This window comes from Parasteatoda tepidariorum, chromosome 10 (assembly GCF_043381705.1).
Source record: "Parasteatoda tepidariorum isolate YZ-2023 chromosome 10, CAS_Ptep_4.0, whole genome shotgun sequence".
Taxonomy (NCBI): Eukaryota; Metazoa; Arthropoda; class Arachnida; order Araneae; family Theridiidae; genus Parasteatoda; species Parasteatoda tepidariorum.
Window position 1 is genome coordinate 23,755,684 of NC_092213.1, and position 17,948 is coordinate 23,773,631.

At 28.9% G+C, this 17,948-nt stretch overlaps 1 protein-coding gene across 1 annotated transcript in view; it reads left to right on the top strand.

Moving 5' to 3' along the window:
• The first annotated feature begins 13,677 nt into the window (after positions 1 to 13,677).
• The window catches only part of LOC107438015 (growth arrest-specific protein 1), a 32,882-nt gene continuing 28,611 nt past the window's right edge, over positions 13,678 to 17,948 (top strand). Inside the window, exon 1 of the mRNA XM_016050177.3 lies at positions 13,678 to 14,713. Coding sequence (XP_015905663.1) covers positions 13,789 to 14,712 — 924 coding nt within the window. The 5' untranslated portion in view covers positions 13,678 to 13,788 and the 3' untranslated portion in view covers position 14,713. The remainder of the gene's footprint in view (positions 14,714 to 17,948) is intronic.

The following is a 17,948-nucleotide window of genomic DNA, read 5'->3' on the forward strand; positions in this document are numbered from 1 at the left end:
CCGGCTCGCAACGACATCAGTGCTGACGTAAAATATTCTGAATGGTGGACAGATATAGGTTAGAGTCCCCTTGCTGTCAGGCTAATCGTGGTTAGTTTCGGTGGTTTTTCTATCTATGTAACGCAAATGCTGGTTAGTTCCATCAACAGAAAAGAAGTCCACGAAGACAAAGTTTCCCAAATACTTGATCCAAGAGTTCCCTTGTCTTCTGGATTGGGCTCAAAATTGCAAGACTACGGAGTTGAACATTAGTAGTCGTAAGCCCAAAATTGGGTCGGCTGTTCAACGAGAGTTATATAAAATAAAATAATAGCAATAAAAACCATAATATTTTTTTTGAAAAACCAGAAAGAATAAGAAATTTTGAATTGAGCACTTTAGTCCTAAATCATCCGCCAAATCAAAATCAATGTAGTTTTTCGGTCTCTTTTTTTGGTGGTAATCAATACAAATTTCCATAGTTATAAGAATCCCTATATTTTTAATAGGACAAAATTATGATGCGTGATTTTCGAATTTTTGCTCTTTATCTGTGAAAATTTCATAGCTAATCCAAATGAATTTTGACCGTGCTTTAAAAGACTAAATTATCGGATTTCCAAGTGTGTCTTAATATCTCGATCTTTTTAATACGATATTATAACGATTCGTAGATTTCGAATCGGGATAAAGTAATCACTTTCTGACGAGCTTCATTTTATTCGTCAATTTTATATAAATCTCAGCTATTTTTTCATCGTTTTTTCGGCAATAGGCATTTCTATACGATTTTGCAAATCCCTATATTTTTAATATGCTGTAACACAATAATCGAATCGTGCATCTCCTTATTTACGCCGATTTCATCGCAAATCTAATAGGGTTTTTTTCTAAATATTTTTTTCAACAGTTATTGCTATGCTTTTATACAGGTTTTCAAAAATCTTGATAATAATTACCATTAACGTAGTATACGATTAAACTAAGTAAATTTAATTGATGTATTGAAAGACCAATATTTGTATCAAAATTCTTGGAAATCACAATATCCCTCCCTTTTTTTTGTTATTATTTATCAGTTATAAAACAATGATTTAATTTAAAAAGGAAAGTTATTTTAAATAAATATTTATTTTCCATAAAAATACAGTAGCTCGCCTTTAAAAAACCTCCAGATTACAAAAACTTTTCTGATAGGTGCTGCTTAATTGCCAGGGGACTTCTAATAAATTTTCCTGCAACAGAATGCTTTACTTCATTCTTCTCCTCCCTCCCCACTCTAACATTCAGATTATAACTTCATCAGAAAGAGCGATCTAGGGCGGGGTTATGGAATATAGATATGATTGGTGGAGAATTTTGGATAGACTTAATAAGCCAAATTTGGCGACCAATCTTCAAAAAAGGAAATCTTATGCAATGTCCAAGAAACAATTATGCATATTTCGCCTTTTATTTTCTATAATAATCGGAATTAAGTGAAGTTTTTTTTTTTAATCTATGAAATTTAATTCTTTTTTATCTTCTTATTATTTTATCAGTTTTGGATTTGCGAATAAAAACGAGATTATTTTCAATTTATATAATATATATATATATNTTATGTTATGTTATGTTATGTTATGTTATGTTATGTTATGTTATGTTATGTTATGTTATGTTATGTTATGTTATGTTATGTTATGTTATGTTATGTTATGTTATGTTATGTTATGTTATGTTATGTTATGTTATGTTATGTTATGTTATGTTATGTTATGTTATGTTATGTTATGTTATGTTATGTTATGTTATGTTATGTTATGTTATGTTATGTTATGTTATGTTATGTTATGTTATGTTATGTTATGTTATGTTATGTTATGTTATGTTATGTTATGTTATGTTATGTTATGTTATGTTATGTTATGTTATGTTATGTTATGTTATGTTATGTTATGTTATGTTATGTTATGTTATGTTATGTTATGTTATGTTATGTTATGTTATGTTATGTTATATTATGTTATATTATATTATATTATATTATATTATATTATATTACATTATATTATATTATGTGCTTTCGTAAGAGATTAAAATCCCCTTATATTCAAAATTTTCTTAAAAGAAAAATAAATAAAGTAATAAGTAAGATCTAATTGTTAAAATCTTGAACCACGAGTATAGACTATTTTATGACAAAAAAAATATTTAAAACATGGCAAAGTATTCATTCGAAAATGATACGCTTCAAAGATGAACTTAAAAGCTCAACAAAGGCATTTTTTCTTCAATGAGCCATTACAACCTACAGAAGGCTTCTGTTTATTTTTCTTCTTTTTTTTTTTTTTCACTGTCATCTTCACTCAAGCTTCACGATGTGTTAAGAGAGGTGTTACACATTACACCTTAACTCTTCCATATTATGCACCTTTCTCTGTTATTAACATGCGTAAATATTTTGTAAGGTGTAAATTATCTAAATAGTATTTCGTATTTTGCATAATTTTATATTTACTTCATTTGCGTCTTTCTTTACTCAGTAATACGTCCGGCATTTTGTATGCTTTTTAGCAAATTATTTTAATTATTCCTTTTTTGCAACTGGTTCAAAAGTTCAATTATGAGAGAAATTTCAAATAAAAATTTTGTTAGTTTTATTAGATTTGTTCCCCCCATGGACTTTACAAACAATGAAATTTTAAAATTAGTCATTTATATTACGTTGCAGAAGTAATATAAATGATTATTTCTATCAATAATTTAAAACAATACGCAGTTGCAGTTAAGTGAGAGCATTAGAAATTTAGATATATTTTACTTCACATAATCGGCGTTAAGCAGCCGACTTGATTCTGAGTTAGCAACTATTAATATATCAAGGTTCAAACCCGTAGCCTAGTAATTCTGAGCCTAATTCAGAAATAAAAAGGAAACTCCTGGATGGAGAATGAAGACAAACTAGACTGGTGGAGGACTTTTGATGGAATTTACCCACATTTGCGCTAGATGGAGAGGAAAACGACGAAAATCTCCCAAGGTGAGCTCGATGGCAAGGGGTTCTAACTCATGATTCGTCTACCAATGACGAGATTTTACGTCAGCGCTGTGATTGGTGAGAGGCGAAAACTAAAATTCGTATCAAACAGTCACTTTTGAAATTCAAATCTAGGGCATTGAGCGGTGAATGCTCTATCCTCTGAGCCATTGCTGATCAAATTATAGGCATAGATATAAATTCAGCAATTTTGTTGTAATTTTCCACAAAAATATAAAGTGTGAATTGAACACCGTATATTCAAGAGTGCAAGACGATCCCACATTTTTAGCGGTGGATATTTTGTGTAAACGGTGGATTATGTGTATTTGGTGTTTGAGTCGACCCTCGAATTTATATTTGTTAAAGAAATATATAAATAAATTCAAGGTCTACAAAACTCTGGTATCCAAAAGTCAGCAAAAAAATTTTTTTTAATGATTTAAATAAATAATGAAGTATTATTTCTACCAGCTTTTATTATAAGAAAATAATTTATACATAAATTAATATGAGCTCTTCAGAGCGCGTGCCGAATTTCGCTCTCTCAATCTCCTTTAATGAAGTCTTGATCTTGTTCTGATTCTGATGGTATCTTTGATATTCGGTCAATTAGAAGTTTTCCAAAAATAGACGTTATGATAAAAATATTTTTGAAAAAACATGTATTAATGAAATTTTCTTAATTCATGAAAAAATGTAGCTGCAAACGCCTTATTGAAATATTTTTTTTGGAATGTCATAATTTGGTGCTTTCAATTCGTTGGATGATTCCGAAAATGGCATTTTGTTGGAATAGGAAGTCGAATCATTTGTAGAATGGAATCCTTGTAATGACTTAAAATAAGTTTATTGTACAAAATCTTTTATTATAGATAAATATAAGTTTTGTTAAGTTGTTTTTTAATAATAACGTTACTTTTAATATGCTTGTATTTGTTTTGTTAGAGTCATATTTCGAAAAAAAAAGTTTTTTTGCGTCTTAATATCTAAGTCGCCCTAAATATAATTGCGATTTAGGGGTTCGAGAAGTTGACTTAGGCTCCATTAAATATGTTAAAATTTAGTTTTTGTTCAATGAAAATAAGAGGACTTTCAAGCCTTTAATATGAAATTCTAATTTTATTAAAATTTTAAACCGCAATTTAAAACAATATAATTTAAATTTTTTAATTAAATCTTTTTAGAGGTCCTTCCTCTCCCGACTGAACTCAACTGTTAAATGGGTGAAGACGGAGTGGAAATTTTCTAAATATGCTTCTAATCCTCATTATTTAATTTTCACAAATAAACTGATGAAGAATATTTATTCCATTTGACGGTATCTTCTGATTCATATAAAATACAAGGTTGCCATCACAATTTGATATATAAAACATGTGGTATTTTAGATTATCTACTAAGTGTTTCCGTCAAAACTATGCCAATACAATTGTGTAATCATCAGTTTTTGATAGGTAGTTTAAATAGTATACAGTTGTATGTCTTTAAATTTTTGATAAGTATCATTGTTTTCATGCAATTAACGTCGAAGAAATATTTTATTGTCATCCAAATCGGTTTTCATCTGTTTAAACTGTAATAAAATTCGATTTTTTTAAAAAAAAAAATCGAAAAACTGAGAAACGTGTAGTTATAAATTACTTACTCAAAACCACTAATTGCTCCGTTTTATTGCTTTGAAGTTTTGAGGAAAACTTCATAGAAGATTTAAAATTTATCAAGCTCTATTTTTCCTAATTTATTAAAGCAACTCCTTTTTTCCTACTTTTTTTCAAAGCTATTGTGTTGTCTAATGTTGTCTAATAATCATCAAAAGTTTGCAAAGTAGAAAAAATACTTACATAAAATCCAAGACCAAGATGGCGAGGGTAGAGTCTCTTAAAACAATACAATTTTGCAATTAGCTCTTTGAAGCAACATTGTAACTAACATCTTTTGTGGTTTTTACAATTCTGTTTTGGTTTTCGCATAAAATATTAAAATAAAATTTAAAGGAATAAAATAAATATTTATAAAGAATTTAAATGAGAACTAAAAATACGAAAATTTATATCCGAAAACTAGATTTTTATGAACACGTCTATAAAATTATTATTATGAAACAAATTTTCCATTTGAAAATTTGTGATTTAGCACCTTTTGTTGTTTCAACAGTTCTGTTCTGGTTTTCGCATAAAATATAAAAATAAAATTTAAAGGAATAAAATAAATATTTATAACGAATTTAAATGAGAACTAAAAATATGAAAGTTTATATACGAAAACTAGATGTTTTTGAACACGTCTATAAAATTACTTTGATGAAACACATTTTCCATTTGAAAATTTGTTCAACAAGAAGTACGACATAACAAGAGGTTTAATTGCAAATTAACATTGCAAATTAACATAGCTACATCCACAAGTATTGTAATTTAACACCTTTTATAGTTTTTACAATTCTGTTTTGGTTTTCGCAATAAATATTAAAATAAAATCTAACAGAATAAAATAAATATTTATAAAAAATTTTAGTGAAAACTAAAAATATGAAAGTGTATATCCGAAAACTGGATTTTTATTAACGTGTCTTTAAAATTATTATGATAAAACAAATTTTCCAATTGAAAAGTTTTACAACAAGAAGTACAACATAACAAGAAGTTTAATCGAGTTCTAGCACTTTTTCCAGTGAAATACGTTTCACTTGGTGGTTTTTATAAATATATATTTTAAGAAAAAAGAAAATTGGTTTATTCAACTCTAATATTTACTTAACAAAATAAATTTCGAAATAAAAGAAGATGGTAAATGTATTTATCTAATCAATCATGCGATTCTGTAGTAATCGCTTCGTGTATTTTTTTTCTTAATTTACTCAATAGGTTTTTTTATAGAAGCGAGTAGATTTTCACCCGCAAAAGGGCTGTTCAAATATTTATTTAACTTTTAAAAGTTTCAAAAATATTATTTTGGGAAGTGATTTGAGAGTAGTTTATTTTCGCTGGTGCGCTTTACTTAAAAAAAAAAATTTTTTTTTTTCCCAATGCCCACCTACGTTACCATCCGTCAATTCAGGCATTTACATAGTTTACATGTTAGCCACTCTTTCAGGGGCACCATATTAGGTGGGCCAACGTCGCTTCCACAGTGAGGACGGATAGTACAGAGAAGGAAAGAACATCCATGCCTTTCCCGGGATTCGAACTCAGAACCTTCCTGATGCTAGGACAGTTCCCTGCCCCCTACACAGGCCGGTCGGTTACTTAAAAATCATTAAGAAGAAAATTGAGAGTAAAATGAGTCCCCCTTTTCAAATTATAGTTCAACAGAATTCATAAAAAAATTATTTCAGATTCATTCCGCTTTACGAATTATTTGTTTTAAATTCCTTTTAGATTGCCTAAATGTATAACATTTTGATCATCTATAATAGATTTTTTTTGCTATTATAGATGATCAAAATATTATAGCTGTTATTGATTACGAACTGTTATTAGTTAGCTGTTATTGATTACGAACTTCTAGAGAAATATCATACTGACTGGGTGTTTCGTAATCACTGCTCGTAGTACGTAGTAGTTAAATATGTATATTTGTACTTTCGATAAAATTATTATTTTTTTATTATTCCTAAAGTTTGTTTATTAGAAGATTAAAACTATATAGGAACCTACGCCCGGTAATGTAATCATACGCTAATAAAGGCTCTTCTTTATTATGAACTGTTTCTTCACGAACAGGTGATAATAAAGAATAACCCCCAGCGGCGTATGAAAACATTTTCAGGCATAGGTTCATGTGCAATTTTAATCCAAATGATGTGCCCTAAGTCACCTGGAAGTTTATTGCAACATTTATCCGACCCCCTGTTATATATAACGTTTTTAATCTTACACATTTAGACTAAAAATTATTTTAAAAGAAATCTAAAGCTTTAGAGGCGAATTAGGCAAGATCAAGAATTTGTATAAAAGCATCAAAAAATTTGTTTCCCTGTGTAATCATACAGAACAATCAATACCACACATTTTCGATAAAGAGTATATCCTATAAAAAGCTCGACCAGCAAAGATTAGTTTTTCAGTTTCAAGTTCATATTTACATTTCTAGGATAAACAAGTAAATAATAGATGCAATTGCAGAAATAACTGTTAGAAACAATAATAAGTTATATTTACTTTTTTAAATAAATTTTATGCAAAATTATGTTCAGTTAAAGTATGCAATCAAAATAAAGAATGTGAAACAATTATGTGAAATTTTAAAGTAACATTAGGAAATTTACTTTTTTGATACAAATTTAAGGAAAAAAAAATTGTAGGTGAAGTTGCAAAGGTAAATTTTAAAAAAAATAGTCAGGCTTAAACTTTATCCTGAAAGAATCAGCAAGATCTGTTGACCCAAATCTGTGTTTAAAAAAAAATTGGAATCTTGTAATGGAATAATATTTAATTTTGATGTAACTATCAGTTTATTGTTCAAAACAGAAATTGTTGCATCGCAATCCTAGGGGTTGGTGAGCAAATTCAGATATTGATAAAATGTTTTTCAATAAATATTTAGGTAAAGGTACTATGTATATTAATGTAAGTAACATAAATATATATAAACCCAAATTCAGAGCCGCGGATGACTCAGGGGATAGAGCGTTCGCCTTCCAATGAGGTGAACCGGGTTCGATTCCCAGCGATGGTTGGTCGATACGAATTCCGCCCCCTACTCGCACCGGCGACAGTACTGACGTAAAAATATCTTCAGTGCTAGACGGATCATGGGTTAGAGTCCCTTTGTCGTCAGGCTAACCGTGGGAGTTTCTCGTGGTCTTCTTCTCCGTGTAAAGAAAATGCGGGTTAGTTCCCTCAAAAAGTTCTCCACGAAGACAAATTTCTCCTAATACTGGATCCAGGAGTTCCCTTATTTTCTGGATTAGGCTCAAAATTACAAGGCTACGGAGTTGAACATAGGTAGTCGTAAACCCAAAAATTGGGTTGCATGTTAAACGACAGTTATAAAATAAAATATACCCTAATTCGGGCTTATCGTTGGAACCATAGAAGAAAATGTAATGTTAGAATTTTATATTTTGGGAAAAAGTCGTAGAAATAGACTACTTGCTATGACACGAGTTGTATGTAAATCATAAAACTACTTTTAAAACGGCAAGAAAAAGAATTAAAACCGTTATTTAGAAGTAGAACAGCACAAATAATCTCGATGAAAAATTAATTAAAATGAGTTTGAATGAATTAAATTAAATAAAACTTCATTAGGAATTAAAAATAAGATGTGTGATTTTAGGTCAAAAAACGTGATTTCCCTAATTTAAAACAGTAAATACTTTTTGTTATCGTTTTTTTTTTTCGAAGACTTTTTGTTACCTATTACTACTAGTTTTCTTTTTCCTCACTTTTCTTCAAGTTTGCTATTCTTTTGTTAAAAGTTTTACATAATTATAATGATTCTCAATTTTTTAAAAATATTTTTTTCGCATGTATCGTATTTCATCTTTCAAAATTTCTAAACAACTATTATTGTTTAAACTAAAATCTTAAATTACAAATTCTCTACCTTAAGTTATAAAGTAATAAAATTCAAAACACACAGAGATACAAATCTAATTTTGTTATAAAATTAAATTTGTATCTTTATGTACACAGCTACAAATTCAAATGTAGTTATAAGCTTTATACATAAAGTTATAAATTATTAAAGTTTCTATCTAAACCCTTTGTGTTATGAAATTACATGCTCATAATGATTATCTCGATCGTTTCTTTCTTTCCATTTTCGATTATTTATGTTTATTTTAGCCTTCCTTCAAAATTCTTTCTTATACTAGCTAATTATTATTCAACCAAAAATGTAAAGTTTTGAATCTTATTAAGTACTGAACGTCATATCGTTTATAAAGTTATAAATTTATTTTTATTATAAATGTAGTTATAAATTTCATACCTAAAGTTTAAAAGTATTTTAGTTTCCTTCTAAAATCTTTAATTTTAATTTCGCATGCTCATAATAATTATCTTTTCTGTTTTTTTTTCTTTCTACTTAAGTCTATTTATTTCTTTTTGTTGAATTCTATTCTGTTTTCTTAGATTCTAAAATTCTCTACTTATTATTGATTTGCTAAAAATCTGAAGTTTTAAATTTTATCAAAAGTTTAAAGTTAAGTCCTTCAAAATTTCATCATAATTTTCCTATACTGAATATTATTTAAAAGTATTTTCTCACAGGCTTTACTTTCTCAGAAAAAATGCAGTAAATGCCGATGCTACTGTATTACTTTTCAACCTCTGTGAGGAGTGCATCAAACAATGTCAGAAAAACTACAAAAACATCGACTTCTTTCAACAAAACGATTTTTTCTGGTCAGCAAAGCATGGAAAATTGTACAAAACCCCATGCATTTGCAGATACAAAAGATTTTTAAATAAATTATATTAGAACTGGACGTGTGAACACGCCTTCTCCGATCTCAATTCAGTTAGTCAAAAGGTTGAGAAGAACATGAAATGTATCTTGCTTTATTTTAAACTTCCTTGCAAGAAAGCATTCCACGCCCCACAGGTGTGTTAAAATCCGTGCAACCCCAAAACGCCCGAGGACTCGAGACCCCCATCTTCAAGATAAACACGTTAATCGTCGAGTAGCCAAAAAGCTCTTGAATAGTTTTCACCATTTAGTTCTTTTGTAGGAAATCTTCTGATGGTAACTGATCGAGGACGCCATGAATGACAAATCTCTAGGTACTGTCAGCAGGGGGTGTGAAAGGGTTCGACTGTTAAAGAAAAGAAAACTGGAACTTGAAAGCCAAATTTTGTATATTCCCTCAGACAGTTTTGGCAGCTTTCACACAGCGCATATATCATAAGGCGAAATTGGCTGACAAAAAACGTTTAAAAATTCCACCAAGTGTAAAAAATAGTATTTGGAAATTGAAGTAAGTTGCTTCAAGTAAACTTTTTGAAAACGATAGCATCTTTATTCTGTTTAGAAGGTTATTCACAACGTGGGACGTTTTCACGAATTCCGTAAAATTGTAAGCCTTTCCGTGTATCAATATTAAAATAAATCGAATTTGTCATTTTTTACAATTTCATTGTGTCTTTGAAGGTCTAAAAATATACTTTGTAAATAAAGAATATTATCCTTTTTTTAGATATAAATATTCCTTATTTACAAAGCGATATCTTTCAAAAAAGTACGACATTTCCTGTAAATTGAAGCACTTTTTAATGAGAATTCTTTTAAACACTGCGAAAAAAGCTTTTTTTTTCTAATCAAACATTTGAGGATATTCAAAAACAATATTTTTTACTCTATAATTTATTTTTATTTAATATTATATTTTTGCTATTTTATTAAATATATAATAAAGCTAACATAATCACCTTACTGGTTAGAATATATAGGCCTAAACAGGCTTTAATTCTTTTTGGTGTATGTTCCCCCATTGATTTAGTCTTCCAGTATGAAAAAGTTAAAAATAAATAACTGAAATAGGAATTTTTTTTCTTTTGTTTTCCTCTTATATACACTATACCCTACAATAATGGAAAATACCCTTTCAGTTTTTGACATTTTTAAAATTTCTCAAGAAATACTTAAAGGATAATTTTGTTACTTCAGAAATGTTTAGTTCATGCGATTTTTCATACTTAGCAATAAAATTTAAAGCTTTCAGAGGTTAGAGAGACCTACAATAAATTACGAAAGAAAATAAGTATTTTTGAACACCCTATTCTAGAAAATCAAGCAATAAGCTTGTAACTTGTATCGATTACTTAAGTTGTTATTTTCAATAGCCGCATAAAGTTTCGTAAATCTAGAGTCCATATTCATAGAAATATGGACATTTTTATAGAAAGTAAATTTTTTCGCTTTGCTTTTTTTCATTATAACTTTATAGATATGCAATGGAATTAAACAACATTTTTAGGGCAATTTAAGATTAATTACAAAATTGTAGATCTTTTAAATTTAAAAAAACAAAGAAATCGTTAAAAACTGCGCAAGTTCTGAGTATTTAAGCTAGTTCATTAAAAATGCGCATGCATTAACAAAAATTAAAAAAAAAAATTTTTTTTCTTCATAACTTTGCAGTGAATTATATTTGGCAACTAATAAAAAAATTGATTTGAATATCATAAAAAAGTTTCAAGCAATTTTCTAAGTAGTATTTGTATTTTTCAAAAGAAAGCTCAAGGAACGATCATGGGTTTTTCAGAAATTTTATTTTGTATCATACAACAAAATTTAATAACAAATTATAATAATTTACATTAATCACCTGGAAACTAGACTTTAATGGTATACAGAGAAAGAAAACATGCAGGAGAAAACATACTTTTTTGGGGGTTGATCCCCCACAAAGTCGGTCTCATTTTTAGTAAATCTTATTTAATAGTACAGGACGGTATTTGTAGATAACCCCTTATCGTTTTGAGCTTTTTTTTTTCTTCATTTTTTGAGGTACAAAAACTACTTCGAAAATTGCTTGAAACTTTTCAAATTTTCAAGATTAATAAAGTTTTTACCATTAATAAAGTTTCAACCATTAGTTGCCAAATACGATTCCCTACAAAATTATATAAAAACATTTTTAAATTTCTTCTGCGCATGCACAGTATAAAAGAACTAGCTTATAATAAGCTCATATCTTGCTCAGTTTTTAACGAATTTCTTTAAAATTTTAAATCAACAATTTTGTAATTAATCGTAAATTTCTCCAAAAATTTTGTTTAATTCCATTGAATATTTATGAAGTTATATTAAAAAAAAAGCAAGGCAAAAAAATATAATTTTTTATAAAAATTTCCATAAAAATTTACTCTAGATTCATGAAACTTTTTTAAAAATAACAATTAAAGTAATAGATACAAGTTTCAAGCTTCTTGCTTGATTTTCTGGCATAGGGTGGTCGAAAATACTTTTTTATTTTGTAATTTATTGTAGGTTTTCCAAACCTCTGAAGCTTTAAATCTTATTGAAAAATCTCATGAGCTAAACACCTCTAAAAATACAAAATAATCCCTTCAGAATTTCTTGAGAAATTCAAAACAATGTAAAAAAAGTGTCTTTTCCATTTTAGGGTAGTTTGCATATATATATAACACGACAACAACAAACAAGAGTGATAACATAATTTCTATTTGGTGATAAGTCGTATAAAAAGATAACTTACATTGGATGCTAATGTGAAACATTTAGACCAACAGAAGTTTAAATCGAAAAACGAAAACTGCTTTCAATCACGTAAAATTAAAATTTATTTCATGTTAAGAACCATATTTGGGCAATCTGTAAAAAAAAAATTATAATTATTTGCCTTTAAAATGTATTAAGCAAAATCGTGTTCAAGAAATTTCATTTGTAAAAAAAAATGTGTTCTTTTTGTTGTGTTTCTTTTTTAAAAATCCGATTTATATAACTCAATATTGTACATTTTTTTTAAAGCATAAGCTACTCTTATGGCTGAGTAAGATGGGGTGATTTTGCATTGACGTACAATTTGCATGAAATAGGTTTTTCCTAACTATATATGTATTTTTTTAAAACAGCGTTTTTTCAATCATCAGAGTTAGAAACTTTAAACGAAATTTACGAATTTATCCAGCTTGTTAGCAAAAGTTTTCAAAGTGAGAAAGTGCTACGTTATTGGCCTTATTAGTTTTATGACATTTTAAGGAACTTTTTTTAAGTCTAGCTCGAAATATTTAAATGATTATAAATAACTAATATAATAATGTAATTTTACTTAATATGAAAAACAATTATAAATCCAAGTGAAAAAAAAAGACTAATCTTCGTGTTACTTATGTATAAAGCTAAACACCGTAAAAACAGAAAAAATGATGTTACATAAACATACTTTAGTTAAGATTTTAAAAGAACAGATTGGTTCTTAAGGTTTCGGCTCCTTTTAGAACCGAAAGTATGTCTGTTTTTCGTGCTCTTTTTATGCTGTTTAGCTTTATACACATTAATGGATATTTCATTAAAAAAATAATAATAATAATTCCTTATTAAAAAATGTACTAAATTAAACAAAAATAAATAAATAAAAGACATTTCTGAATAAAATAATGTATGTGTTGTACGTTATCAAATTTGTAACTTAGATGCTTCTTTTTTTCTCCTCTTTTTCAGCACTTTTTATTTTAACGATTGTATATTTTGAATTATTGAATATTCAATACCTTAGAATTACGGTTATCTAGTCACTACTAAATAATTAAAATTAAACTTATGTAAAATGTATTTAAAAGCATTAATTTTTTTAGCTGAATTTTTGAGTGAATCTTATTAACTCTCTCTCTATTTTATTAACATCAAAGTTCGACTTAAAGTTTAGTTATTTTACAAATTTACTAATTTTCCCAAATAATCAATTATCAGATTTGAATAAAAAAAAAACAATAAGTTAAGAAAAAGATATAAAATAAGTTTTGGAAAAACATCAATCACAACAAATTTTTTTTAAAAAAATCATCGTATTCAAAGTCCTCTGAAGAGCAACGACTTATAAATTAGTTCAAGGTTTTCACGACCATATGCTTATAATTAAAGCCTCTTTTTTTATTTTATGCTCCTCATGCTGGAAAAGGAACAAACAGGTAAATTATCTTGGCGCCTGTCTTGGCGTCTGAGAAGAAAAGGGGCGTTTTCGGCAACCCTGGGGAAAATCTTTCTTTTATATCAACAGGGTGAGGGAAGGAAACCTTGAGGAAACAAATGAAAGAAATCTCCGAGCGGACGAAGATGACATCTGGGAGTGCTGGAAAGATGTGGAATTTTTAAGGATGCCCGATCTTCATTTCTGCATGGCCGGTCCACTTTTTTTCTTGATCTGGTGGCTCGCGATCTTCATAACTTCCGTTGTAGCAGCTGGAGCTAATTCCATACCAGAGCACGGCGAAGATTGTGAAATTGCACAAACTAAATGTTCCTACAGAGCGAATTGCTACCATGCTTTGCATAGCTACATGGTGGATTGCGCGGATGTCCTTGCCGGTCGCACAACTCGATGTACTTATGCCTGCAAGCGAGCTCTCATCTCTCTGACGAGTTCTGAAGCTGGACAAACACTCGCCAATTGCTATTGCGGCAGCAATGAGTTCTGTCTTCGTAGCAAAGAAAGAATCGAAGTGTGCCGACCGGAAGTTAGCCACGCGACAGCTGATAATACTGTTGTATCCTGTTCTGTAGCTAAATGGATTTGCGCTGCTGATCCGCTGTGCTCTACAGCTCTTGACTACTACCACAGACTCTGCAGATCTATGTTCCACGGACGCAAATGCACTCCTCGCTGCAACAACAGCCTCGCTATATTAGACAGGCAGGAGAAAGCCGGGAAATTGAGAGATTGCTATTGCGATGGTAGTGAAGAATTTCCCTGTGTCAGTATCAAGCAGAACACTCAATTGCTGTGTTACGGACAAGAATGGGTCAATAACGAACTACATAATCCTGTTACAACGGAAGAGACATTGCCTAGTTGCAGCAACAGGTTATCTTCCTCTATTCTTGGTTACTGTTTTCTGGTGTTTATGGTGTTCATGCTGAACCATAGGACTAGTGGTGAAGAGCTAAACACAAGTTCTTCCCTAGAAAATAGCGTGCCCCTCTCTCAAGCAACGTCCTGCTCAATAACAAAGTTAAAACGAACTTTTGATTGTGACAAACAGTGGCCATGGTGGTGGACATCAGAGCAACGTGTTACTTGAGGTAGGAAAATTATCTCTTTTTCTTGTGAATTATTTAATGTTAAATTTTTCTAAATTCTGATGTAGTATTTGTTTAAAAAAATAAGGCTAATACTACACTTTAAAAATTTCCGGAACAATTTCCGGTAAAAAATACTGGCACGTTAGGTGCATCATATGTAAAAGGCATTTTACCGTAAAATCCATGATTGAAGTGATTTCATAGTAAATAATGCTGTATAAAAATTACAGTTTATCAGATTCTCCGACCCATAAAATTTTACAATATAAATTGATTTTACGGTAAAAAGTACCGGCACCGAAAGTGTCTGTATTTTTTCCGGAATTTTTCACTAAGTAGAAATAGTGATAAATTAAATTGTAATTATCATTACTTTTCGCATGCAGTACTTTTAGTGCTGCATAACATAAACGGTTATTAGATATATATATGTGTTTTATTTATTATAACCTAAACAATATTATTTGTTTATATATTACCCATCATAACTTCTTTTCTGTTGATTTATTGTTTTAAATCCTATAATTCTAATTTCTTTTTAAATTCTTAAATCAAAACTTTGAGGGTAAACTTCTTTCCTTTGAAATGCCTTTGAAAAAATAATTTATGTTCACTTTTTCAATTTAAAAAGCTTAACCAATTTTTCGATTATTATTGTTTATTTTATTTAGTATATTTGCATTTGTAGCAAAAAATTTTATCTCAATAGTTACCCATTAATTAAACACGCCTTTTTTATTAAGATTTGATTTTAATTTTCGCTAACAGATTATATCGATAATATTTCCAATATGATAATAATTTAGCATCCAGAGAAAAAGCATAATAAGAGTTGTGTGGTAATGTGGTAATTTATTAAAAGATATTACTCTATAAGCTCCTATACTTAAATCGATTTAAATGTATATGATGCACTATTATGATCCATTGAGAATCAATTAATTTTGACATGTTAACTAAAAAATTCTTGGTGAAATATGTTTTTTTTTGTTTTTTTTTTAATTTCTCGTTTAAGAAATGATAACTTGATATTACTTTCAAGTCATGATGACAGATTATAAAAATTGGCTGGATTCTTCTAAATTTTCTAAGAAAGATTCCTTTATTACCAATTCAAGGAACTAATTTTCTTGAAAAGATATCCTGTTTTCATTTTACTTCTGAGAAAAAGAACGAAATAAGACATCTTTCCCAACAACGTGTTCTCTGTATCCAAATACACGTTGGTGAAATTCGACACCACACTTCGAAATAAGTGACAGACCCCTTCCCAGAAGTGCCATGATTACGCGGGGGCTAAAAAAGGGACTCTCGAATTGAAAAGAAGCTGAAGATGGGGGAGAATGGAAACTTGTGGGGTGTCTTTTCCAAGCATTGAAATGATACTACGGTTTTCATGGTCCAAAAGAACTTCTTTTCACTAATCTTTTGTGTGGTATTCTGCATTAGCTCCTTATTCATTTTTTTGCCCATAGACTTTCGTGAGTAACTTAGCCATAATCTTTATTTTATGTCACCATGAATACATTGGTTTTGGTTTAATCTCTCTCGGCCTCTTTGAAGATTAAAAAAGCGGCTATTAGATGGCCTATTTAAAATATAAATGGACTCGAAATGTTCTGCAAAAAGATGGGCATGAGTTCTAGCCTCAAAGAAATAAAGTTATTTTTGTTTCTTTGAGAATATTTTTCTTTTTTACGAGCTAGGTTTATTGAAAAGGACGTTTATCGTTCTATTGATTTAACAAGCATAGTTATATAAAGAATACCAACGATCATGAAATGCAAATGTTTAAATTAATTGAAGTTACTTATAAATAGTCACATTTGCAATGGTTAAAATCGATAAATATTTTCTTTCAGTTATGACCTAAACAAAGATTATGTTAGCCTAACTTATTCTTCATATAATGTTTCATTTTATAAATATTGTAGATAGCGAATACACTTTTTGGTAACAAATTATACATCAGCAAGAGATTATAAATAGTGCATCATTTGAATTAGCCCCCCTTTTAAGCCTTTTCTTTATTCAACTGAATTTCCGAACGTAGGAGAGAAGAATTACGTTGAAAAATTTTATTACCTTTAATATTACAATTATCCACTAAAAAGTTCCGTCAACCTCAACATTGTTCCTAAATTTATTTTTATTCCATTATCTATAAAACGCTTACATATAAAATTTAGCAAAATTGAAGGTAATACGAAGATGGGAGAGAGGAGAATCGTTTAAATAGATAAGGATGTATTTTATTTAACTTAACTAAATATCTAAATGCAAACTATATTAGTAAAATTCTGACTTCAATAAATGTTTACCGTCATGTAACTTGAAATCTTGAATACTTTTATTCTTTCATAATTTACTTTTATAGCAATGTTACACAAGCTTAAAAACACTTTTTAAAGTTTAACAACATTTTTAAAATATGGTTAATGATAAAATAGGTAAAAATATTTCTAATTATTATACATATTAAATAAAGTCTCATGAGCAAATATTGTAGTTACACTTAGCGCTGTATAAAATAGAATTTTATGAGGTTTTAATGATATTTCTTAGTTTCTTTTCATATTATTTTAATTGAATAGCTTTTGTATTTTGTTTGATGAATAGCTAAACTATAATTAGGGAGAAAGTACACGATGAGGACTTTTTACATCATTATAAACCATTTGAGTAATGTAAAAAAAAAAAAAAAAAAATATAACACCAGTATTTCGAGTTTTTAATAACATGGGGCCCCGTTTGCCTTATCAGAAATCAAGCTTTTATTTAAAGCTAGAAAAAAAAAAAAAAGAAAAAAAAAGAAACGCTTAAATATTTAAAAGTCGATGCTTGAAATACTGTCACTATAATATTCACGTGTAATCTTAAACCATTTTAAGTAATAAGCTAATTTTCTTTCTTTAAAAAATAATAAATAGTCATAAATAATTTTTATTAAACTGACTTTACGTATTTCTTGTTTTTAATTGCAAGCTATTTTAATTACATGATTACTTGCAAACTCTTACGCCATTAGCAACTTCTTGTTTATCTCTATAGTGCTATTGCTTGTTTATCTCTATATTTCCCCCGTCATTTGAAAGAAGATTAATGACGAAATTTATATTTGCGTCAAAAGCACTTATAAAATTGTGCAGCATCAGCATGCAAGTGTTTGAAGATAGAGAGGCACCAGATTCTAGTCTGAAGTCAAAAACTTTTATAACGGGAGAGAAAACGGAAA